This window comes from Oncorhynchus mykiss, chromosome 11, assembly GCF_013265735.2.
Source record: "Oncorhynchus mykiss isolate Arlee chromosome 11, USDA_OmykA_1.1, whole genome shotgun sequence".
Classification (NCBI taxonomy): domain Eukaryota; kingdom Metazoa; phylum Chordata; class Actinopteri; order Salmoniformes; family Salmonidae; genus Oncorhynchus; species Oncorhynchus mykiss.
In genome coordinates, this window is record NC_048575.1 from 37085004 (window position 1) to 37109624 (window position 24621).

General features: G+C 42.8%; 1 protein-coding gene across 3 annotated transcripts; it reads right to left on the reverse strand.

Moving 5' to 3' along the window:
- Positions 1 to 675: 675 nt before the first annotated feature.
- Positions 676 to 24280, reverse strand: LOC110535650. Of its 3 annotated transcripts, none has more exons than XM_021620773.2 (17): positions 24087 to 24280; positions 22355 to 22461; positions 22053 to 22198; positions 19116 to 19273; positions 17315 to 17482; positions 16668 to 17121; positions 16163 to 16264; positions 14976 to 15057; positions 11942 to 12165; positions 11445 to 11687; positions 6431 to 6529; positions 5696 to 5889; positions 5319 to 5493; positions 2907 to 3063; positions 2135 to 2288; positions 1873 to 1984; positions 676 to 1669 (listed from the first exon to the last, which is right to left on the reverse strand). In XM_021620773.2, exons 1-17 carry the CDS (start codon positions 24099 to 24101, stop codon positions 1497 to 1499), a joined length of 2763 nt encoding a protein of 920 aa, XP_021476448.1. In that variant the 5' UTR covers positions 24102 to 24280; the 3' UTR covers positions 676 to 1496. The 3 variants fall into 3 exon arrangements, with proteins under 3 accessions (XP_021476448.1, XP_036791282.1, XP_036791280.1); XM_036935387.1 differs by lacking the exon at positions 24087 to 24280 and adding an exon at positions 23129 to 23311 and having other exon boundaries at positions 14976 to 15054; XM_036935385.1 differs by lacking the exon at positions 24087 to 24280 and adding an exon at positions 23129 to 23311.
- Between the last annotated feature and the right edge of the window lie 341 nt (positions 24281 to 24621).

Below are 24621 nucleotides of genomic sequence, written 5' to 3' on the forward strand. Positions count from 1 at the left end.
TGGTCAGCCACGACTCATCCAGCAGGTACCGCCATTATGTACTCCATGACCGGGCACTTATTTGTACTTCACATCCCTTAGCCTAATGTGCAACACAATTTAAAACCCTGCCAGGTCAATAGAATTGGGGAGAAAAGGGACACGTTTTCAAATGAAGTTTGTTCATTTCCTATCATTCTGATATAGAGCTGTGACACCAACTGTTTGTTCCCCCCCCCCCCCCCCCCCCCCCCCCGAACAACAAATATTTGAAATCAAAGATTGACAACCAAGTACATCTAGAGCCCCTGCAATCTGAGCTAGTAAACCCAATCTCCATCATGGACTTGGCCTCCAAGTGCATGTGTGGTGGAACAATATTCCTCACCCGCGCCGGGGTGACGTTTCCCCTAGGTACAGCTCTAGGAGAAGATTCCTCTTTCCCCAATCCTAACCATTAGTGGGGAAAATGCTAAACTGACCCAAGAACAGCGTCTAAGGGCAATTTCACACACCTGCTTCCAGCTCAGTCTGCACTCCAAATGGCTGATTTCACCAGAAGCATGTCAAAGTGCAAGAGCCTTAAGGATGTCTTATTTTTATCAAACGTTATATGGCAAACAGTGTCTGAATAAATTGATGAATTGACAATTGAATATTTACCATAGTGGGAGTTCTTTAAATAAATAAAACACATTCAAAATGCCGTTTTTTATTAATTTAGTATTTTCCTTTGAGAATGTAGGGAATACAGTGCTATTATCCAAAACCATTTACATTAAGAAAATAAACAGTATTTTACATTGTGTAAACAAAATGAGAAGCAAAACTATTTATGAACTGATCGCTGCTTTGGATTCTTGCTGTTGAACCCAAACACTCAATATGCAACACACATCATAGCCCACTGCTAAATGTGAGAAGCCAACCTCTACAACCACTAGCATAATGCTAAGCCTTCCAGTTGCTGGTTAGCCAAATGCTGCCTTGGCTTAAACCACCAAAAAATGTAATTTAACAACATTACAGAACGGGAGGTAACTGTTGGAACTGGATCATCATCATAGCCCTCTTTAGTAGCAAATCACATGGATGTACCTTCGTAGTGTTAACTGATTCATTCGATAATTCAGGCAGAAAAATCTTGGATTTTAGGTGTTATCCCTGATTTAGCCCCAATCTTAGTTACCTGTGTAGTGCTAGAGAAAATAAACGGGATTGAATTTGGGAAACACTGCTTTAGAGGCTCTCGTTTTAGAAGTATAAGAAGGCACCCTTCTAAGGTTTCAAAAGCAATAACAGTGGGCTTGTGATTGAGCGATTAGTGCCACTAGCTGCAGTTGAAGCAGTGCATCTAGACAGAGCTGGGATAATCGTCACCCAGACTATGCTGAGCCAGTCAGCTAGGTGCAGCGTGACACTTGGGACTAAGACCACCGAGCACAGTCGTAGCTACTAGCTAGCGGTCCCGAGCCTCAGCAGAAAGGGCTGGAGGGTCACCTCAATACTTAGTCTCTCTACTGATTGTCGTCGTCTGAGACCTGGTCAGGTGGGATGGCCCGCGTGTGGCTGGCCCGAATGCTGGTGATGTGGGGACAGGAGGCGATGAGGTTGGAGATGCCCGAGGGGGTCACACCTGAGCCTTCCAGATTTACCTGGCTCAGACGCATGCGCTTCAGGAACTTCAGTCCTGAAGGAAACATAACACACAACAAGAACGTATGTCAAATTCCTTCCAGCTCTAAATGCTGGTATTCCATCTCTAAACCTCAATTGGGATTCACAGGGCATCATTGAAAAAGAGACCATGGTCACAATAGGGATTCCCTTACTTCATGAGTATTAATGCTGGAATTCAATGGTAGTAATTGTGGATAATGAGCAGGACCTTACCGTGGTCAGTGATGCGTGTGCGGCTGAGGTTGAGCTTGAACAGCTGAGCACAGTGGACCAGACCTCTCCTCATCACCGTGTCACCCACCTGAGTACTGGCCAAGCTTAATACCTGGAACATAAAGAAAACATCAATGCCACTAATCATAGTATGTAGTTTCAAAAGTTTTATAACGGAGCTCTGTTAGCTCTATTACCTTATTTGTAGAGTTTTATCGACTGATACAATAGTTGTCTATAGGGTTACATGTGTGCTCCGTACCTGCAGGTGCGGCAGACAGGTGACGAGGGCAGCCACTCCTCGGCTGGTGACGGCTGTGCGGTCCAGACACAGCTCCAGCAGCTCCTGCAGACTGCACAGGGAAGGCAGCCCCATGTCTGTCACCTGGGTGTTACTGAGAGACAGCCTCTTCAGTCTGGAGACAGGAGCATTTCTATCAGGGTCTTATTCATTAATGCTCACTGTAACAAAACCTTTTTGCAACGGAAAGAAAACCAAGCATTTTTTTTTATTGGACAGGGAGTTACACCCTGTTTTCTTGTGTTTGGTTCCTAATGAATACGACCCAGCACTCCTTCATTTACAACAATGTTAGAGGCAACTGTAGGCGATGCTGGTGAATCAGCTAGAGAAGTGATCCTAGTCCTTGTGAGCAATAGTGTACAAGTTCTTGTTCCATCTCAGCACTAACATAGCTGGTTAGTCCCCCCCAAAATTGGGGGATTAATTACTGCCTCTGGCTGTGGTAACGATTAGTCTCATAGACACCTAAAGCGGATAATGTGTGCATCCCAAATGGCACCATAATCCCTATATCGGCGTTTCCCAAACTCGGTCCTGGGGCCCGCCATAGATGCACGTTTTGGTTTTTGCCCCGGCACTACACAGCTGATTCAAATAATCAAAACTTGGGAAAAACCAAAATGTGCACAACCAAAACGTGGGAAACGCTGTCCTACGTAGTGTACTACAATAGTACAAAAGGAATAGGGTTCCATTTGGGAAGCAGAAAATGTAATGAGAGTGATCTGACCTGGTCATGGTGGCCAGCTGGGTGACCCCGTGGTCAGTGACGTGTGTGTAGTCGGTCAGGTCCAACTCGGACAGCAGGGACAGTCTGGAGAGGAAGGTCAGGCCAGTGTCCGTCACCGAGTGGCGTCCAGGCAGGGTCAGCTGGGTCAGCCGGAGACCTGGGGGGGGGGGGGGGGGGGGGGGTACAGACAGAAAGAGAGATAATAGTTTAGTAAATACAGTACATAAAAATGATATAGTGCCGGTCATACAAAACACTAACATCTGCCGCAATATTCCCCTCTAAATCAGGTACTAGACCGCGGGAAACAGGAGACTGGACTTTGGCCAATTAATGACATTAAATCAATAACATTGATTGATTTTTAATCAAAAGCAGGACTGCAAACCTTGAGGCCCTGATTTGAATAGTCCTGCTGTACATGCTAGGGTTTGGTGATGGTCATGTTCAAACATCATGGAGGGGTCAATAGGCGGTAACAATGCAATTTGAAGGACACATTGGTTATACCAGAACTGTGATTTGTTAATAATGTCCTTTTTATTTAAATTGTTGTTAAATTGTTACAAATCATTGTTTTATTTAAACTGTTAGATTTTTCAATTTTTTTAAATATAGTCTAGGCTGCAGAATTGGTAGGGCTGTGTTTCTGTTGCTCATAAAAGTACACAGATATCAGTTGTATTAGCCTACCTTTTAAAAATAAATATTATAGCCTTGTAGGCTATTGTTATTTCATCCTGATCATCTGGGTAAATGCATTTGCAACATTCTTTCTTCCATTAGGCTACTTTGACAGTTTCAGACAACAAAAAGGAAGTGACGGGATTTCACGAAGTAACTATAGACACACTGAACAGAAATAGAAACGCAGCATGTAAAGTGTTGGTCCCATGTTTCATGTTTTCATGTTTAATTTCTCTCAAATGTTGTTTACATCCCTGTTAGTGAGCATTTCTCATTTGCCAAGATAATCCAGCCACCTGACATGTGTGCCATATCAAGAAACTGATGTGCTGAGCTCCTCTGTCCAGTGTTTGTGTTCTTTTGGCCATCTTAATCTTTTATTTTTATTGGCCAGTCTGAGATATGGCTTTTTCTTTGCAACTATGACTTTTTCTTTGCATCCCGGAGTCACCTCTGACGTTGAGACTGGTGTTTTGCGGGTACAATTTAATGAAGCTGCCAGTTGAGGACTTGTGAGGCATCTGTTTCTCAAACTAGACACTAATGTACTTGTCCTCTTGCTCAGTTGTGCTCAGAGGCCTCCCACTCCTCTTTCTATTCTGGTTAGAGACAGTTTGCGCTGTTCTGTGAAGGGAGTAGTATTCAGCGTTGTACGATATCTTCAGTTTCTTGGCAATTTCTCGCATGGAATAGCCTTCATTTCTCAGAACAAGATTAGACTGATGAGTTTCAGAAGAAAGTTATTTGTTTCTGGCCACTTTGAGCCTGACATCGAACCCACAAATGCTGATGCTCCAGATACTCAACTAGTCTAAAGAAGGCCAGTTTTATTGCTTCTTTAAAGCAGAACAACAGTTTTCAACTGTGCTAACATAATTGCAAAAGGGTTTTCTAATGATCAATTGGCCTTTTAAAATGATAAACTTGGATGAGCTAACACAACATGTCATTGGAACACAGGAGTGATGGTGGCTGATAATGGGCCTCTGTACGCCCATATAGATATTACACAGACAAAAAAATCTGCCGTTTCCAGCTACAATTGTCATTTACAACATTAACGATGTATACACTGTATTTCTGATCAATTTGATGTTATTTTAAAAATTGACTTTTTTTTGTTGCTTTTCTCTCAAAAATGTCTAAGTGACCCCAAACTTTTGAACGGTAGTGTATGTATGGGGGAGAGAGGAAGAGTTAGCCACAAAAACAAACAAATCAAAAAAATTATCAATTCAGTATGTGATTTGTTAAGCCAAATTTCCCTCCTGAACTAATTTAGGCTTGCCTAAACAAAGGGGCTGAATACTTATACAACGACTATATTTTAGTCACAAATGTTTTATTTATCTTATTTTTCTTCCACTTTGACAGATTATTTTGTGTAGATTGTTGACAAACGAATAACAATTAATTGATTTTAATCCCACTTTGTAACAATCAAATGTGAAGATATCCAAGGGGCCTGCATTCTTTAGCAAGGCACTGTATGTGTTGAACATTCAGGCTATGGCAATTAGGGAATAGGTCCCATGGCATGTTGCTCTGCTGAATGCTCGCTGCGCTGACGTGCGCTGCAAGACTCCGGTGGAGCAGTCAAATTCAAGTATGCTAAACCATTGTTGTGACATCACGATGGCTGTCAGACATCATCGACAGACGATGCAAATGTAAATAAAAAATACAAATATATGACCAATTGCAGTACACACACACACAGCTCACCTGAAATGATCTGGAGGGCGTGGTTGCCGTCTGCGACAGAGATGCCTGCCAGGCTAAGGGCAGAGAGGGTGGAGTGGACAGCCAGGCACTCCAGAGAGCCCTCCCTCACCCCCGTGCCGTCCAGGTACAGGGTCTGCAGGCTGGGGAGGGCCGCTAGGGCCGACACATCTCTCACCTGACGGGAGGAGGAGGAGATATCATTATGCTGAGTGAAACAACTTATACCAGTGTTGGTTGTTGATGCCTAATTGTTCTGTCTGTATGAGTGTATGTTTGTGTGTTGAAATGCAGAGCTATTGTGGCTGTGTGTGTGTGTGTGTGTGTGTGTGTGTGAGAGTGAATGTGTACGAACGCGAGAATGAGAGTGAGAGAGCTACCTTGGTGTGTTTGACGCTGAGCAGTCGTAGCTGTGGCACACAGGCGGGCAGTGCTGCCAAGGTGGCCTCTGTGACCGAGGTCTGGTTCAGACTGAGCTGGGTGAGTGACGAAGGAGCAGACTGCAGGTAGAGCACCATCCCTACGTCACTTACTTTGGTCTGGTCCAGTGACAGGAAAGACAGGCTCTTCAGTCCTTGGAGACAAAGGGTACAGGGTGAGATAAAAAAAAACACTTAGTCCTCCTCAATTGTTCATTACTTTATACAGGAGTTGAACTATTGGGAATTTAAAATGGTTGACACTTACCTATAATTATGAATTCAATCATTTAAGTTGAAACCCCAATCATGCCATACTATGCTCCCCAAATTCATTTATTCATACATTTTTTTAATATTTTTGTTTACTTTGGATGACTTTAAATCAGTTTAAAATACAGCTTATGCTTTGATCTAGTGTTCTTGCATGGGGTCATAGCAGGCTACTAGGTTATTAAGGGGGGGCTTAAATAATTTCAGCGTTACAAAGCTTGCCCTTTCCTTCTCCCTTGACCTCTATTCCACATTAAAAACCTCATTCATCCACAGGCATTCCATGCTGTAGCCAGGGTCTTATTCATTAGTTCACAAACGTTTCATATTGGACAAGTGCAGGCATAGCCCCTCCCAGTTTCAGTCTGTTTTCTTCAGTTTGGTGCCTAGTGAATACAACCCAGGGTTAGAGAAGAGCCTCACCTGTGATGTGTTGCAGACAGGAGTCAGTTAGCTTGCTACATGAGGTCAGGTTCAGGTGCTGCAGTTTCAGTAAGCTGCACAACACAGAGAGGCCCGTGTCTGGAAAACAGGAAGACAAAGAGAGAGAACCTTCAGTATCATAGCAACCATGCTGCAAAGATAACAGGCCATATGGTTCTTAAAGTGATAGCTCACCACGATATTTGGGTCATTCCACAAAAAAAAAAGTGCCTTTTGATATTTGAAGTAGAAAATGTGTACCAATATTGAAAGCCTGTTATATTAAATGAAGAGCGCTTTAACCCTATACTCTCGTGGAAATTGGCCTATCTGGATAGGGCCACATTTTTATGTTTCTAACAAAGGAACTATGAAAAGCATTTGCATGACCATGGTTGCAATTGAAAGAGAACACTTTTGGAGATGAGGAAATTATCCGACCAAAGATGAGGACACAACAGTTCACCTGACACCTGACACAAGACTGAATCCAAACACTAAACTGTTCATTTGACGTGCATTTTACATTCAGTGTTCTTTTCACAGCATTTGTCAAGAACGAAATCCGAAAGCACTCTGGATACATTCAGTAACATAATAAGAATATTAATTTACATTTGAGTACACAAGATAAGAAAAAACAATTACGAGAGTTTGAGTGAGAGGCCTAACTGGTGTTTTCAAGTGGCCCCTACACACACACACACACACCTCTCCAAACGGTGTTTCTAAGTCATTTCAATGCACTCAAGGAAAGAGCCTTCCACTAAAATGTTTTTTGTTGTTGCTTTCCTAGCTTTGCCATTGAGGAACTGAAGCAAGTACAATTGTATTTTTTTGTGTTTGGAACACAGCCCTGCGTCCCCACCAATACGCAATTACTGTTGTTGTTTACTCAATCCAAACATGTTCCATTATAATTTGCCATCTGGGTCAGGTGGGCATCATTTGAAAGCGTATTTGATTGCCAACATGGCGAGCTAAGTTATAAAATACAATTGTACAGTGTTAGGCTTTCAAAAAGGCACATCAGATAAACAGATTGTAAATTTTGATGAGCATAGAATGGAGTCTTTGCTTGTATGACTAATCCTCTCATCTTTCAGAACACATTGATTCCTCTTGATTTACAGCATTTCCTTCACTGTGTATCCCAAACAGCGGGAGGGCTCGGGGCATCTCCTTGTCACGAGCGGTGCTCAAGTTTATTAACGGCTGTCAGTCAAAACCCAGACTGAGTTTTTTTAAAAATTTATCTCGCCAGTTCATAAGACCTTCTCACGTATAGACTATTTTTTCCTAGACAATTGATTTCTGCCACTTATCAGTGTCTTTACCAAGCTATAGTCATCTCAGATCATTCTCCTCTTACTATGAATTAATTTATACCAAATACACAGCCTAATTAAATCGCCCTTGGCAGCTTAACTCACTACTGCTATCAGAAGAAACCTTTGATGCTTTTATATAATCTCAAATAGAGCCATTTCTCGATCTTAATCAAACCCCTGGAATGTCTCCTCCAACAGTATAGGAATCAATGAAGGCTTATCGAAGGGGCCAAATTATTTTGCACAGCACAAGATTAAGGAAGTGCAATATTCAACACCTAGGGGAACTTACAAATAAAATATTGGATATGGCATTTTCACACTCAGATTTACTAAAACAACGTTTGACACTTCAGACAGTTTGGTCTTCTTCCAACTCGATAAGCTGAAAATCTAATAAGTAAATCTCGAAAGAAGAAGAAAAAAAATTAAGCACACCAGCTGCATCAGAGAACAGCAAATTAAAACAATACCTGAAAACTAACAAGCCGGGTAACAAATGTATTGATCATTTAGAGGTCAATTCATGCTTTCGGAACTTTTACTCACATTTATACATTTCAGAATGCGCTGGTAATGCTACCTTACTCGGCACCTTCCTTGAGAACGTAGATATTCCTACAGGTGAACCTGAGATAGAGCTGTTATTTTAACTCAGCAGCTGTAGAAGAGATTGTGTTGGTGATTAAATCTATGCAGTGTGGTAAATCGCCCGGACCCAACGGATTTCTGAGCGAATCCTTTAAAATAATTCTCAGATCAACTCTCTCCTCTCTTGCTTTCCGTATTTGAGGAATCATTCTCCTCAAACTCTTTACCTTTGACAATGAGACAAGCATGCATGTTACTTATTCTGAATAGGAAAAAAACTAAATATTGCGTGGTTCATAATAGGCCAATTTCTTTACTGAATTGCGATGTAAATGTACTTTCTAAGATGATTGCCTGCCGTTTTGAGCCAGTCCTTCCCTCCATTATCTCTACAGATTGAACTGGTTTCATTAAAAATCGTCATTCTTTTTTTCAACATCAGATGTCTTTATAATTCCTATTCATCTGACACGCCAGAGATATTGTTATCACCGAGAAGGCATTTGATCGGGTGGAGTGGGATTATCTAGTTCACACTCCCAATTTTATGTCCTGGATCAAAGTCCTTTACTCCTCCCCTATGGCTGCAGTGTGCACAAATAACCTTTCATCCCATTTCCAACGTCAACGTGGGGCAAGATAGGGTTGACCTCCATCCCCTCAGCTGTTTGCCATCGCAACTGAACCTTTAGCCATAGCAATACGTAATAACACCACTATCAAAAGGTATTCGAAGAGGGGGCTTAAGAGCATATAGTTTCATATAGTTTCACTCTATGCGGATGACATGCTATTATACGTCTGACCCTGTAACTGGTCTTCGAGAGATCCAGGTTCCACTAAAAAGTTTATCATTATTAATCCTTCTGCCATGCAAACTTATTTTAGTCATGTGCCCTTCAGAATGAATACACAGAAATGGAAATATTTGAGAGATCTCGCTCCCAGGGTGGTCTAGCACTTCCGAACTTAAAATATTATTACTGGGCAGCTAATAAAATAATCAATCTATATTGGATGACTGAAATCCCCAATGTTAAAGGCCAGAAATGGTTGACTTTGGCCCCACCGACTTAAAATGCCTTACTCTGCTCAACTTGCATTAGCTGAGCCTGTTTCAAATACACTAAAAACCCGATTGTGAAACATTCTGTAAAAATCTGGAAACAGTTCAGGCGATCGTTTGGTCTCAGTGAATTTAACTTCTGCCACATTATTAAAGAACCATACATTCTCTCCATCATTATTAGACCAGGCATCTCATTTCTGCTCTGGAAAGGGATCTCCTCACTGAACAACTTGTATATTGATATGGATTTTGCATCCATTTGAACATTTAGTACAAAAGTTTAATATTCCTAGATCCCATTTCTTTAGATACCTGAAATTGTGTAGTTTAGCATCTTCATATTCTAGTCACTTCCCACCACGCCCACCTAACACCCTTCTGGATTCTATTTTTAAAGTGAACCCTAATATCAAAGGGGGCATAAGCATGATCTATACGTTATTAAACTCACACAATCTGGAGTCTCTGAATTTTTAAGAACCAATGGGAAGAGGATTAATGTGAACTTTCAGATGAAACTTGGCAGAGTATACATAAGAGAATACATTCTTCATCTATATGCTGTAATTCCATTTAAAATTGTTTTAAAAAAAAAAGTCAAATTATCCAAGATTACACCAGATTTAGATCCCACCTGTGACTGATGTAAGCAGGCTCTTGCTACTTTTTGCACATGTTTTGGACATGTTTCTGGATATCCATTTTTGAGATTTCTAAGATACTGGAGACACCTATAGAACCTTCTGCCTTTATTGCATTATTCAGAGGGGCACCACAGGAGGCTCCTCTAAACAGTTCTATGGGGAAAATGCTGGCATTTACTACTCTTCAAGCTAGACGTCTCATACTATTTAAGTGGAAGGATCGATTTCCTCCTACTCTTAACCATTGGATATAGGAAGTTATGCAACATCTCAAGCTTGAGAAAATACACTACTCCGTTAAGGGTTCTGCAATTCCATTTTATAATATCTGGCAACCTTTCCTATCCTAGAAACATGTAGAAGACATGAACCCAGCTAATTTCACAACTCCACTGGATCATTATTTTACTATTTTTTTAAGTTTGTTTTACAATAGCCTTGTATTTTTTTTTTTACCATGCCTGCTTCAAAGTCTGTTTTTGGAGTGGGGCTCTGTTAGAGCATTGGGAGGGGGGGGGGGGGGGTTGATTTGGTAGGGGATCCATGTGTGTTCTGCCCTCTACCTGTTCTTACTGCGTTATCAGTATAGTCAAAAAAATAAGAAAAAAACTGAGCTGGCCGAGCAGAACACGGCAGCCCTTTTACTCATAGATAAACAAGGTAGACACTTTTTTGGAGGATGAAGCTTGTATTCAATTGCCAATCCCTGTTGCACTCACACATGAGGGGATTTACAGCTGATTTAAGATGAAAACGTCAACCCTTGTACAGTCAACCTTGTTACTTGATTTGGCACTTGAAGTTGCAATATGTGACATTTTGGGCAAGTCTAAGAAGTCTCTTCTATGCTTCCCATTCTTAAATTTTGTTTTGCGGCATTTACTTTCGGTTTTGTACACAGCTTGAAACAGCTGAAAATAAAATGGAAAATATATTTAATAGCGGTTTAGATGGTAAAATTATTCTCTACACTATACTTACTTGTTTTGTCACAAACTGAAATTAAGCCAACTAAATATAATTTTTGCTACCAGGAAATTGCGGAGCGATTTCTGCATAGTGCATCTTCAATAGGCACTTACTATAGTCATTTTTGTATTTAGCCTCGAGATGGGAAAACATGTGTTTTTATTAAGTGGAACATGTGCTCTTTGACAGAATGTTCAAATTAGGTGAAATCAAAATGTTTTTTTTACACTTCTCAAAAAGGCAACTAATTGGTGGTACGACCCGACCCATCTGTATTCCTTAACTTGACATTCATGTGGCATTGACAATAGTGTTGCCATATAGCAAAAGTAGTGCACTATATACAGAATAGGGTGCCATTTGGAATGCATACTCAGTCAGTACCAATGCTGTCAAGGTAAAAGGTGTACCTGTGATGAGAGGAGAGTTGACCAGGCTCAGGTGCTTCAATGCTGTGAAGGCCCGTAGCTGCCGGAGTAGCTCATTGGTAGAGTACGGGTAGCAGTTGAGGACAAATTTCTGCATTGGGCAGCCAAAGAAGAGCTCCAGGGTGCGTGGGCGAAGGAGCCTCTCACGGGACATGTGACTGAGCAGGAGCTCTGCCAGCTCAGGGGTCAGACATGACAGACTGCTGCTGTACTGCATGCTGGGAGCTGAGAGAAAAGGAAATGCATTTTCTATGCAGCTTTCCTGCCATGACATTTTTCTGTGATCTTGCTCAGGAATTTTTACACAACTGCAATGAACCACAACCAATATCATTGTATGTACAATTCTGACCATTTCTGAGGTGAGATGGTTGGGACAACAGTCTTTTGGCTAGGTCATTGTCTTGGCTAGCAGTGAGGCCCCTTTAACAATGTTTGAGTGCAAATAACAGTGTTGGACTTTAAAGTTGTTCTCTGACCTGTCATGAGGTTGACGGTGGCCCGGGTGGCCATGACACAAAGGGAGGGGACACTGGGCGTTCTGAAGGGTCTCTTGGGCGGTGACGGGTAGCCTTGGGAGGCCTGAGGGTCATCCTGGGCGGCTCTCTGGAGGCGCTCTACTGCAGCCTGGCCCGCTGCTCCCGGCACCATGCGACCTGCAGCCTCCTCTGGCTCCACTGCTGGGTCACCTACCACACCCTCCCTGAGAGAGACACACACACACATTTGTATGTTCACATCAAGTCAACTAATTCAACAAAAGGGCACAAGGCTGCATCAAGATTCTCCACCCTTGTGTACACTTGCACACTCCCACTCATGGATTTAACAACGGTGGAAAATTCCTCAAGCCAATCCTTACACCAATCCAATGCTTTAAATCCATGACGGGTAATGTGCAAGTGCACACTGGCTAAAATGTGACAAAACTCTCGTATTTACAGAGCAGGTCCATAGTAGCAATGTTTTGGTCCTGGGACCTTCCTCAGGCAGCATGCCATCAAACCTACATGCCAAATTTGAAGTCTGCATGCCAACACATCAAATCAACTCTTACGGTTGACCTTCGGCACACGTCTACGTGTTCAACAAGCAAGTTTATAACAAGGCGTTGCAGTGCTGATCAAAACTCCACGTTGACCAAAAAAAAAATCCACTTTCTATAGTTACCCATTACATTTTCTTGGGGCAAAAAATGCTTTTGTTACAGTCTAAATGCATGTAAAAATGGCTTTGTTATTTTTTTATTTCACCTTTATTTACCCAGGTAGGCCAGTTGAGAACAAGTTCTCATTTACAACTGCGATCTGGCCAAGATAAAGCATAGCAGTGCGACAAAAACAACAAAGTTTCAAACAAATGTACAGTCAATAACACAAAAGAAAAGTAGAAAGATCTATGTACAGTTTGTGCAAATACAGAAGAGTGGGAGGTAGGCAATAAATAGGCCATAGAGGCAAAAATAATTACAATTTAGCATTAATACTGGAGTGATATATGTGCAGATGATGTGCAAGTAGAGATACTGGGGTGCAAAAGAGCTAGAGGGTAAGTAATAATATGGGGATGTGGTAGTTGGGTGTGCTATTTACAGATTGGCTATGTACAGGTAGAGTGATAAGTAAGCTGTTCTGACAGCTGATGCTTAAAGTTAGAGAGGGAGAAAAAAAAAGACTCTAGCTTCAGAGATTTTTGCAATTCATTCCAGTCATTTGAAGCAGAGAACTGGAAGGAAAGGCAGCCAAAGTAAGTGTTGGCTTTGGGGATGGCCAGTGAAATATACCTGCTGGAGCACGTGCTGCGGGTGGGTGCTGCTATGGTGACCAGTGAGCTGAGATAAGGCGGGGCTTTACCTAGCAAAGACTTATAAATGACCTGGAGCAAGTGGGTTTGGCAACGGATATGTAGTGAGGGCCAGCCAAAGAGAGCATACAGGTCGCAGTGGTGGGTAGTATATGGGGCTTTGGTGACAAAACAGATGGCACTGTGATAGACTACATCCAGTTTGCTGAGTAGAGTGTTGGGGCTATTTTGTAAATGACATCGCCGAAGTCAAGGATCGGTAGGATAGTCAGTTTTACGAGGGTATGTTTGGCGGCATGAGTGAAGGATGCTTTGTTGCGAAACAGGTAGCCGTTTATAGATTACATTTTGGATTGGAGATGCTTAATGTGAGTCTGGAAGGAGAGTTTACAGTCTAGCCAGACACCTAGGTATTTGTAGTGGTCCACATATTCTAGGTCAGAACCGTCCAGGGTAGTGATGCTAGTCGAGCAGGAGGGTGCAGGCAGCAATCGGTTGAAGAGCATGCACTTAGTTTTACTAGCATTTAAAAGCAGTTGGAGGCCACGGAAGGAGTGTTATATGGCGTTGAAGCTTGTTTGGAGGCTTGTTAGCGTCCAAAGGGCAAGATGTATACAGAATGGCGTCGTCTGCGTAGAGGTGGATCAGAGAATCACCAGCAGCAAGAGCGACATCATTGATATATACAGAGAAAAGAGTCGGCCCGAGAATTGAGCCCTGTGGCACCCCCATAGAGACTGCCAGAGATCCGGACAACAGGCCCTCCGATTTGACACACTGAACTCTATCTGGACCCATTACACACGCAGGCAATGAGGCAGTGATCGCTGAGCTCCTGGTTGAAGACAACAGAGGTGTATTTAGAAGGCAAGTTGGTCAGGATGATATCTAAGAGGGTGCACATGGTTACAGATTTGGGGTTGTACCTGGTAGGTTCCTTGATAATTTGTGTGACATTGAGGGCATCTAGCTTAGATTGTAGGACGCCCGGGGTGTTAAGCAAGTCCCAGTTTAGGTCACCTAACAGTACCAACTCTGAAGATAAATGGGGGGTGATCAATTCACATATGGTGTCCAGGGCATAGCTGGGGAGTGAAGGGGGTCTATAACAAGCGGCAACGGTGAGAGACTTGTTTCTGGAAACAAAAAAGAAGAAGCTCGAATTGTTTGGGCACAGACCTGGATAATATGACAGAACTCTGCAGGCTAACTTCGCCCCCTTTGGCAGTTCTATCTTGCTGGAGAATTTTATAGTTAGGGATGGAAATTTCAGGATTTTTGGTGGCCTTCCTAAGCCAGGATTCAGACACGGCTAGGACATAGTTATAGTCTAAATTCTATGTAAAAATGGTTTTGTTATAGTCTAAATGCTATGTAAAAATGGTTGAGTTGTATAGTGCTATTCACCTGGTAATTTTCCATGACTGTCTAGTTTTCCTCTTCTCACAGAGCACAAAGGAGTGATTTGCTGCTCCTTATCTCTTCGAGCACCAGAGGCCTGCGCAAGGTTGAAATCTTCTTGCAGCTGAATAGGCTTTAAAGCACTCATCACTTCCCTCAGTTAGACATGTAGGCTGTGAGAATCCCTTAGGAGAGGCAAGCAGTTCTTTGTGTAAGAAGTATATAATGACTGCGCGTGACTAACTTTGAGTTTCCTGTGGAGGCGATAGCATGGCTATGATATAGGGTAGGTTTAGGCTGGGCACTCACCGGAGTCTGTTCCCCTGGTCTGGCCAGTGGTGTCTGGGCTCCATCCGGTTCTCTGGGAAGAATGGTAACCGGGGCATACCTGCTGGAGTTGAAGGTCCAATGCAGAAATGTTTATCTTAATATCAAACCATTTCTGGGTAACAATTAAGTACCTTACTGTGATTGGTGTTCATTTAAAATGGTCAAAAACAACAAGATTCTTAGCAAAGAACAATTTCTCAAGCAAGAATTTTGCTGGGATTGTCTGGGCGTGGTCTGAGTAGGGAGGGGAAAACTAGCTGTTATTGCCAGAGAGGTTATGAACTCGTTATTATAGGTCAATTTACCACCTGGTGATGTCACCACTAAAACAGTGGGATAAAGCTTTTCAAACAACACTTACACTAAAAGTGCATTATCATAATTGTCACAGTACACCTCATGGTGTAGAAATATAAAAACAGACAAAAATAAAAAAAAATTGTCTGTGCCTTTAACCACAGTTATTACTTAAGGCCTTTATAATACAGAAACACTCAACACTCACATCAAAAAATCTATTAATTCTAACAGCCATACAGGTTGAATTACTTCAGAAAAATATCAAAGCTATTTAACAATCTGAATGAATGTCTTCAAGACATAGGCGATCACGTGCCTCTCACCAACATCTTCTCAACAGTCACAATCTTCCTCTGTGACTGTAAAAAGAAATCCCCGGCAACGAACTTCACAAACTCAAGTGTCACACACGGATTACTGTCTGTCAGAATACCTCAGAGAGACAGCTTTTTGTTGTTGTTGATGAGTGCAGCGCCAACCGGCGAAAGTGGTACAGTAGATAGAAAGGAGATCTCACATCATTAACTGCCCAGTTGGCTCACTATCATGACCGCAGCCATGGAAGGTTAGTTCAATGGATTTCTACACACTGGTTCACTTGATCTGCTGTAAAAAAAATAAAAAATAAAAATAAAAAAAAAAGATTCCCAAGGGACAGTAGATTAAATCCTACTGCAAATGGGGCTGCAGTGGTCATCAAGTTCAAAGCCATGGTCATTTGTGCAACAACTGTTGCAGAGAGTAAGAGGGGTCATCTGTTTTAGACTGCAAAGGACACATAGTTCAGAGGAAAGAGAAAAGAAAGAGAGGAAGGGCTAAGAGTCAGGGGCAGGGCACGAGTCAATTCCAAACAGAGGGGGCAGTACCATTGAAGGGGAAGGGTGGCTCTCTCCCCCCCTCTGGCAGCTCTTCATCTTCTGAGCTGGCAGCCTCCTCTGCATCACCAGGATTCAGCTTCTGGCCACGTCCTGTCAGTAAAAAAAAAAAACAGCATCAAAACTTGTGTGGAGTGAAGTTGCCGCTAGATGCTGATCTTGGGTCAGTTTCACATTTTCCCCACTCATGGTTAAGGTTAGGATTGGGAAACAGGACGCTGATCCTAGATCTGAACCTATGGGAAACTGCACATTCAGCTAACCCAGAGAACGCCTGAAAGAAACTCAGTGCCTGTAATGGTATCATCACAAAGTGATGCCTCTAACTAGTGGGTCCATAATGTAATTGCCTGCGCAAGTAAGGATACTCCAAGAATATACATTTCTGAAGGTAGAAAAATATCTGACAAAGTCATCAACTAGGATATTGAAGATGGCTGTGAGTGGATAAATTACATTCTGAATGGGATCTCCATATGCCACGCGCAAATCTTACCCCAGGAGTGAGAAGGTCCGGTCACTGGGGGACCAACACCGGGGATGCCTGCGTAGCCCACTGCTTCTTCCCACAACAGGTGAGGCAGAGGTGGGGGCCGAGTGGGATCCTCCATCCCTCCCTCCTCCAGCACTGGTATCTGTGGCTGGGGAGGCGCAGGAGGTGGAACCACCACCTCCTCCTGGCCCAATAAGAGGCGTGCAGCTGGGCTGGGTGGGTCCTGGGGTGTCTCTGGGGGCGTGGTCTGGATGCAGAGGGCAGCATTGGGCATGAGGCCCAGGGAGCGCAGGGAGCAGGCCAACTCCGCCTCCCCAAAGCGTTTCCGCGGAAACCCCTGGAGGAGAGAGAAGGAAGCCAGGGAGGGGTGGCGCCCAGAGATGTGCTCCACCACACTGCGCAGAGGGGCGTCGGCCGGGAAGCGCTCCCTCATGGACTCCCCAGAGGGCAGCCGGATCTACAGGGACACAGAGGGTGAAACCTCCATTATATCATACCACCTCAATCTCCATCTACGCTAGGCTACACAATTCATGCACGCCTCTACAATAAACCAATAGGGATGCTCTCAAGTCAACAATCAAGACGGAAGTCTACCTACGCAGCTAGGCATATGTAAACATTGCCAGAGGAGGAGGGTATAGCCTCACCATGAGGATGCAGTTGTGTTCCACACTGGTCTGGACAGTACCCCCCAGCCTCTGGCCTTGGCTGCTGCCTGGAGGGGACATGGTTTCAGTGGGGGTGCTCGGCTGGGTCTTCTTCTTCTGCAAGCTTATCCGGTCCTCTGCAATACGCTTCAGTACCAGCTCACGCTCCTGAGGGAACAACACATACAGCGACAGTCAAAAGTTTAGACACACCTACTCATTCAAGGGTTTTTCTTTAGTTTCACTATTTTCTACATTGTAGAATAATTGTGAAGACATCAAAACTATGAAATAACACATATGGAGTCATCTAGTAACCAAAAAGAAAAGTGTTAAATCAAATTATATATTTGAGATTCCTCAAAGTAGCCACCCTTTGCCTTGATGACAGCTTTGCACTCTTGGCAGTCTCTCAACCAGCTTCATGAGGAATGCTTAGCCAACAGTCTTGAAGGAGTTCCCACTTATGCTAAGAACTGCCTTTCCTTCACTCTTCGGTCCAACTCATCCCAAACCCTCTCAATTGGGTTGAGGTTGGGTGATTGCAGTGGCCAGGTCATCTGATGCAGCACTCCATCACTCTCCTTCTTGGTCAAACAGCCCTTACACAGCCTGGAGGTGTGTTTTGGGACATAGTCCCACTAAGCAAAACCAGATGGGATGGAGTACCGCTGCAGAATGCAGTGGTAGCCATGCTGGTTAAGTCTGCCTTGAATTCGACAGTGTCACCAGCAAAGCACCCTCACACCATCACCTCAGCCATGGAAGGTTAGTTCCAATGGATTTCTACACTGGTTCACTTGACTTTCTTATTGGTTTTCTTTAGTAGAGGATTCTTTTCAGTAACTCGACCATGAAGGCCTGATTCACGCAGTCTCCTCTGAACAGTTGATGTTTAGAGGAGTCCGTTACTTGAACTCTGAAGCATTTATTTGGGATGCAATATGAGGTGCAGTTAACTCTCATGAACTCTCTTCAGCAGAGGTAACTTGGTCTTCCTTTCCTGTGGCGGTCCTCGTGAGAGCTCGTTTCATCATAGCGCTTCATGGTTTTTGCAACTGTACTTGAAGAAACTTTCAAAGTTATTGAAATGTTCCTTACTGACTGACCTTCATGTCTTAAAAGTAATGATGGTCTGTCATTTCTCTTTGCTTATTTGAGCTGTTCTTGCCATAATATGAACTTGGTCTTTTACCAAATAGGGCCATCTTCTGTATACCCCCCTACCTTGTCAAACACAGCTGATTGGCTCAAATGCATTAAGAAGGAAAGAAATTCCACAAATTAACTTAACAAGGTAGACCTGTTGATTGAAATTCAGTCCAGGTGAATACCTCATGAAGCTGGTTGAGAGAATGCTAAGCGTGTGCAAAGCTATCATCAAGGAAAAGGGTGGCTACTTTGAAGAATCTGAAATATAAAATACATTTTGATTTGTTTACGACTTTTTTGGTTTCTACATGATTCCATGTGTTATTTCATAGTGAAGACATCAAAACTATTATTCTACAATGTAGAAAATAGTAAAAATAAAGAAAAACCCTGGAATGAGTAGGTGTGTCCAAATTTTTGACTGGTACTGTACTGTACGTCAGGTAACATGTCATATCTGAGTGTGACTTGTTTGCAAAAAGGCTGAAGATATAGTCTCAATGATTTGAATAAACCAATATTCTGTATCAATTGTGTGCACTGAAGTATGTAACACTAGCAAGTACCACCCTGTGGCTATGCTGAGTGTGTTTATGTGTGTGTGCGCTCAGTGTGTCTCAGCTGATCAAATCAGGCAGGTGCTGCTGACCTGTTTCTTCTGCCTCCTCTCATTCCTGGCCTCGTTGGCCACACGCATCCTCAGCTGCTCCTGGAAGTCACTCTTGTCCTGCCTGATACGGGACTCCAATGGCGGGGTGTCTGTGGATGGACTGGAGGGCTGTGGGGGTCCCAGGACTGAAACGGGGCCTTCAGGCACACATAAGAAACAGAGTGGCCCTAGTGGTCTCAGCCGCTGCCTCTGAAGCACATGTACTGTATGTTGTACCGCTGCCAGGACGGGTTCAAATCCATCTCAATTCTCTTTCAGCACGCTCTCCTTTCACCTCGATCTATCCAATAAACTTACAAAATACTTTAAAAAAAACATTGGAAACAGAAAGAACTGTCCTGAAATAAAGGGTGAAATACCTAGCTGCTATGCACAGAGTAGGGGGTGTTTAGCCTCAAGCGTCAGTAAAGTAATACATTCAAGGCTACAATTTATAAGACAAAAATGTGTCTGGGGTGTACTAAAATGGAATCACTATATAACAAATAAGCATTCTTGGAAAGATGAGGGAGAGAGATTAGTTTGGAAACAAAAAGCTTGGCTAATTCCTGCAAATTATACAGAATGGCTTGTCCTGTAGAAAGTTCCCTTATATCTGCAGCTGGAAACAAGGTAGCATCCCCCAAATTCCAGAGTGTGGACTGAAGAGTCCATTCTTGTCTGTAAAATTCTGAACAGTCCCTTCACAAGTCAGAATGCTGAATACATTTCATTTGGACTTACTCTACCGGTTGTCCGCTGATCCCATCGTTGTTGGAAAGTTTCAACAAAATAACCAATGGAAAGTATCATTAAACTGACTTCAAAAACACAGGTTTCTGTGTGCTGCTCCCACGATCGTTTGTTCATCAGCCGAGGCACGCGCACAAGAGTTAAGTACACGCACACGATGCATGCATACTAACCAAAGTCTTGCAGGCTTCTACATGGATTTGCGCATGTACCAGGTGATGAAATCTCAACGGCAGTACAAGTGTTTTGAAAAGTTTGATTAATAATATACATTTCTAGAGTCATAAGGACCAACCGCACAGACAACAAGTAGAGTATTTTGCATTCTGGCTTGTATAGCATTGTCTCAGACTAATACAGTGCCTTGCGAAAGTATTCGGCCCCCTTGAACTTTGCGACCTTTTGCCACATTTCAGGCTTCAAACATAAAGATATAAAATTGTATTTTTTTTGTGAAGAATCAACAACAAGTGGGACACAATCATGAAGTGGAACGACATTTATTGGATATTTCAAACTTTTTTAACAAATCAAAAACTGAAAAATTGGGCGTGCAAAATTATTCAGCCCCTTTACTTTCAGTGCAGCAAACTCTCTCCAGAAGTTCAGTGAGGATCTCTGAATGATCCAATGTTGACCTAAATGACTAATGATGATAAATACAATCCACCTGTGTGTAATCAAGTCTCCGTATAAATGCACCTGCACTGTGGTAGTCTCAGAGGTCCGTTAAAAGCGCAGAGAGCATCATGAAGAACAAGGAACACACCAGGCAGGTCCGAGATACTGTTGTGAAGAAGTTTAAAGCCGGATTTGGATACAAAAAGATTTCCCAAGCTTTAAACATCCCAAGGAGCACTGTGCAAGCGATAATATTGAAATGGAAGGAGTATCAGACCACTGCAAATCTACCAAGACCTGGCCGTCCCTCTAAACTTTCAGCTCATACAAGGAGAAGACTGATCAGAGATGCAGCCAAGAGGCCCATGATCACTCTGGATGAACTGCAGAGATCTACAGCTGAGGTGGGAGACTCTGTCCATAGGACAACAATCAGTCGTATATTGCACAAATCTGGCCTTTATGGAAGAGTGGCAAGAAGAAAGCCATTTATTAAAGATATCCATAAAAAGTGTCGTTTAAAGTTTGCCACAAGCCACCTGGGAGACACACCAAACATGTGGAAGAAGGTGCTCTGGTCAGATGAAACCAAAATGGAACTTTTTGGCAACAATGCAAAACGTTATGTTTGGCGTAAAAGCAACACAGCTGAACACACCATCCCCACTGTCAAACATGGTGGTGGCAGCATCATGGTTTGGGCCTGCTTTTCTTCAGCAGGGACAGGGAAGATGGTTAAAATTGATGGGAAGATGGATGGAGCCAAATACAGGACCATTCTGGAAGAAAACCTGATGGAGTCTGCAAAAGACCTAAGACTGGGACGGAGATGTGTCTTCCAACAAGACAATGATCCAAAACAAAGCAAAATCTACAATGGAATGGTTCAAAAATAAACATATCCAGGTGTTAGAATGGCCAAGTCAAAGTCCAGACATGAATCCAATCGAGAATCTGTGGAAAGAACTGAAAACTGCTGTTCACAAATGCTCTCCATCCAACCTCACTGAGCTCGAGCTGTTTTGCAAGGAGGAATGGGAAAAAATGTCAGTCTCTCGATGTGCAAAACTGATAAGAGACATACCCCAAGCGACTTACAGCTGTAATCGCAGCAAAAGGTGGCGCTACTAAGTATTAACTTAAGAGGGCTGAATAATTTTGCACACCCAATTTTTCAGTTTTTGATTTGTTAAAAAAGTTTGAAATATCCAATAAATGTCGTTCCACTTCATGATTGTGTCCCACTTGTTGTTGATTCTTCACAAACAAATAAAATGTTATATCTTTATGTTTGAAGCCTGAAATGTGGCAAAAGGTCACAAAGTTCAAGGGGGCCGAATACTTTCGCAAGGCACTGTACCTGCTACCACAGTCTGATAAATTAGGCTACAAACAAGGCAAAGCCAGTCTGCTGCTATAAGTTGTACAAGATAGGTATTTGAAAAAAGGGGTAAATGACTGAGCAGGGGTCAATTGTGCACAATAAACACAGGACTATTACATTACAGTATGCAATCAACCATGGAAAACAAATGTCTAATGACTCTTAATGGTGTGTCATACCTCTACTGTCAGCGGGCGATGTCTGTGCCTGTGATGTGCAAGAGCTCCCTACATCTTTGGGAGGGTTGAATGCAGCAAAAGGTGTTGCAACTGGCTGGGATGGATTTTTGACCAGCTTGTGCCTCAGATTTTCACCTTGTAAGAGCCTTCCATAAACACATTGAGAAAATATAGAAAAACAACGTTCAATATTTGACATTCAGTTATTGACAACATGTGTCAGTTACCAATCCTGTTTGACATTGGAAAACATAGTTCCTTGCCTGTCCATTAAAACAGGGTTATGGGTTGGGAGGACTCACCATTCAGCTGCATCAGGCACAGAGAAGTGTCCTGCCTGCAAGGCAGACTGGATCTGCTCCTCACTGAAGCCCATCTCACACAGGGTACGGAACAACTCCCCAATAGTCTGCAACACAACAATGCCATAGGGTGTGAGAAACAGGAAACAGTCCTAAGAAAAGGCGAGCATACATGTACAGTATGCACAGACTCTTGCCCTGCAAAGTGTGCCCCTGGTGTATTTGAGCAGATAAATCAGGAGAAGATGCCCTACAAAGACAAAGCAGTAGGTAACAACTTAACAGTGTCACTGATGCCTCAAGGAAGTGAAGTGTGACTGATGAGGAGTGTCTCTGATTTTTTCGCAAGTAAGACCAAAGACAGCAGCTGATTGAAGCTATCTAGCCTAACGTTAGATATGATGGGGAAATGCTGTGCTGTCAGACAAGCTTGTTTTCTAGGTCTGATGAAGCGCAACAGTTTCCCATGTATTTTCAACTAGTTAGCTAGTTTAATTGGCATCTAGCTGTATTGTTTACTTCCAATGCCCATGAGTTAGCTAAGAGCTCTTGAACTTAGCTAAACAAATAGATAGCTAGCTAGATTCTTACTTGATTACATTACACAGCACTGGTAGTTAGCACCAGTCATGTGGTTCTGGTTAGCACTAACGTTAGCTAGTTATCTCTCTAGATTAGAAACTTCAAAGTGGCATGATGACAGTCAATCACTCGGTCTATACTCCCCTTCTTCAGGGAAATTATAAAAGTCTGGGTATTTTATTTCACTCTAACCTCAGGCTCCCGAGTGGCGCAGCGGTCTAAGGCACTGCATCTCTGAAGCGCCACTACAGACCCTCGTTCGATTCCAGGCTGTATCACAACCAGCCGTGATTGGGAGTCACATAGAACAGCGCACAATTGGCCCAGCGTCGTCCGGGTTAGGATTTGGTAGGCCTTCATTGTAAAATAATAATCTATTCTTAACTGGTTTGCCTAGTTAAATAAACTAAACAGGGCTCTTTGGCTTTGTATCTTCAGGGGTTCCCAAACTCCTTCACTCGGAGCCCCCTACTGCGGAACTTTCGGTGCACGCCTATTTTTATGGACACAAAAGCGCTGCTCATGACAAACTGTTCACACCCCTCCTGTTGGTGTACAGAATTTAGCAGTTTGAAAGCTAATTTTCTTGCCATTCTAAACATTTTGCCATGTCTAATGTGGATTCATGTGATATTTGAGCGACAAAAAAAAAAACATATCTATGGGCTAAAAAACGTTAGATGACTTGGGCTAGCTGATCTGGACAATTGCTCTAATATAACGTTAGGCAATGACTAAAAAGGCAAGAGGAACTGATGATGAAATTCTACTATACATAACTTTCAAGAGTAACTTCAAAGCCGGACTGAGTTCCTTTAAAATAACAAAGTTACATGTTTTTTTTGGTGTGTGCCAACCCCTGGGGGAACGACCCACAGTTTTTGGAACCACTGCTGTAGATAACCAACTAGCTAGCTTACAGTCATGCTAGCAAGCTAACTTCTGCTACGGGAATTTACAATGGAGGGTGTGCTAACGAAGCAAGCTAACTTTAGGTACCTAGTCGTCCCTTTTAGAATCGGAGTGGAAGACAATGTTAACAGTCTGATGTATCAGCCAGCCAGCTAGCTTCTACTTACTGTACCAACTGTTATCTTATAGTTGTCAAGTCATAATTGTTATTCTTTAGAATTGTCTAGCTGAGTCTTACCGGAGTGGAATCCATACTTTCCGTTTCAGTGATTCGTCGGGTCTCTAATGAACCTCACTGTTATTATTTTTGCCCTAGCTTCTTCTTCTTTAAAGTTTTATCGAAGACTACACGTATTATTGTAATGCCGCCACCTACTGTACGGGTCTTCTTCGATATGACTGCGATCCACAAGCAAATGCTTATGGGCATGCTGCCACCTACTGTTTTGGCTGTATATCAGACCAAATAATTAACAAAATAAACAAAATAAAAAAACTCAATGTACTCCTTTATTCAGATTCAACTGCCAACGCCCATCCCTACAAACTCTGGGGCCCGAGAAGGAAGAGCATCTTTGGACAGCATTCTTTGCAATGTTTTGGCAGTGAATTCCTGGAATCACAAAAACCTTTCAGCCGCAGATACTATTATGTCCAGTGTTCCTCAACTGTTGAACAACACTCAGAATCTCCAGTCTGCAGAGCATCCTCTGCCATATCTTCAGCTACCCTCGCCCCTTCAACAATTTCACATGCCTCCGTGTAGGATACCC

Coding starts and splice junctions, on each gene's coding strand:
- LOC110535650 (XM_036935385.1), bottom strand. CDS start 23,296: ATGAAGGCCTACCAAATCCTAACCCGGACGACGCTGGGCCAATTGTGC. Junction 12,166..14,975: donor GACCAGGGGAACAGACTCCG/GTGAGTGCCCAG, acceptor TGTCTCTCTCAG/GGAGGGTGTGGTAGGTGACC. Junction 3,064..5,318: donor CGCCCTCCAGATCATTTCAG/GTGAGCTGTGTG, acceptor CCCCCCCCCCAG/GTCTCCGGCTGACCCAGCTG.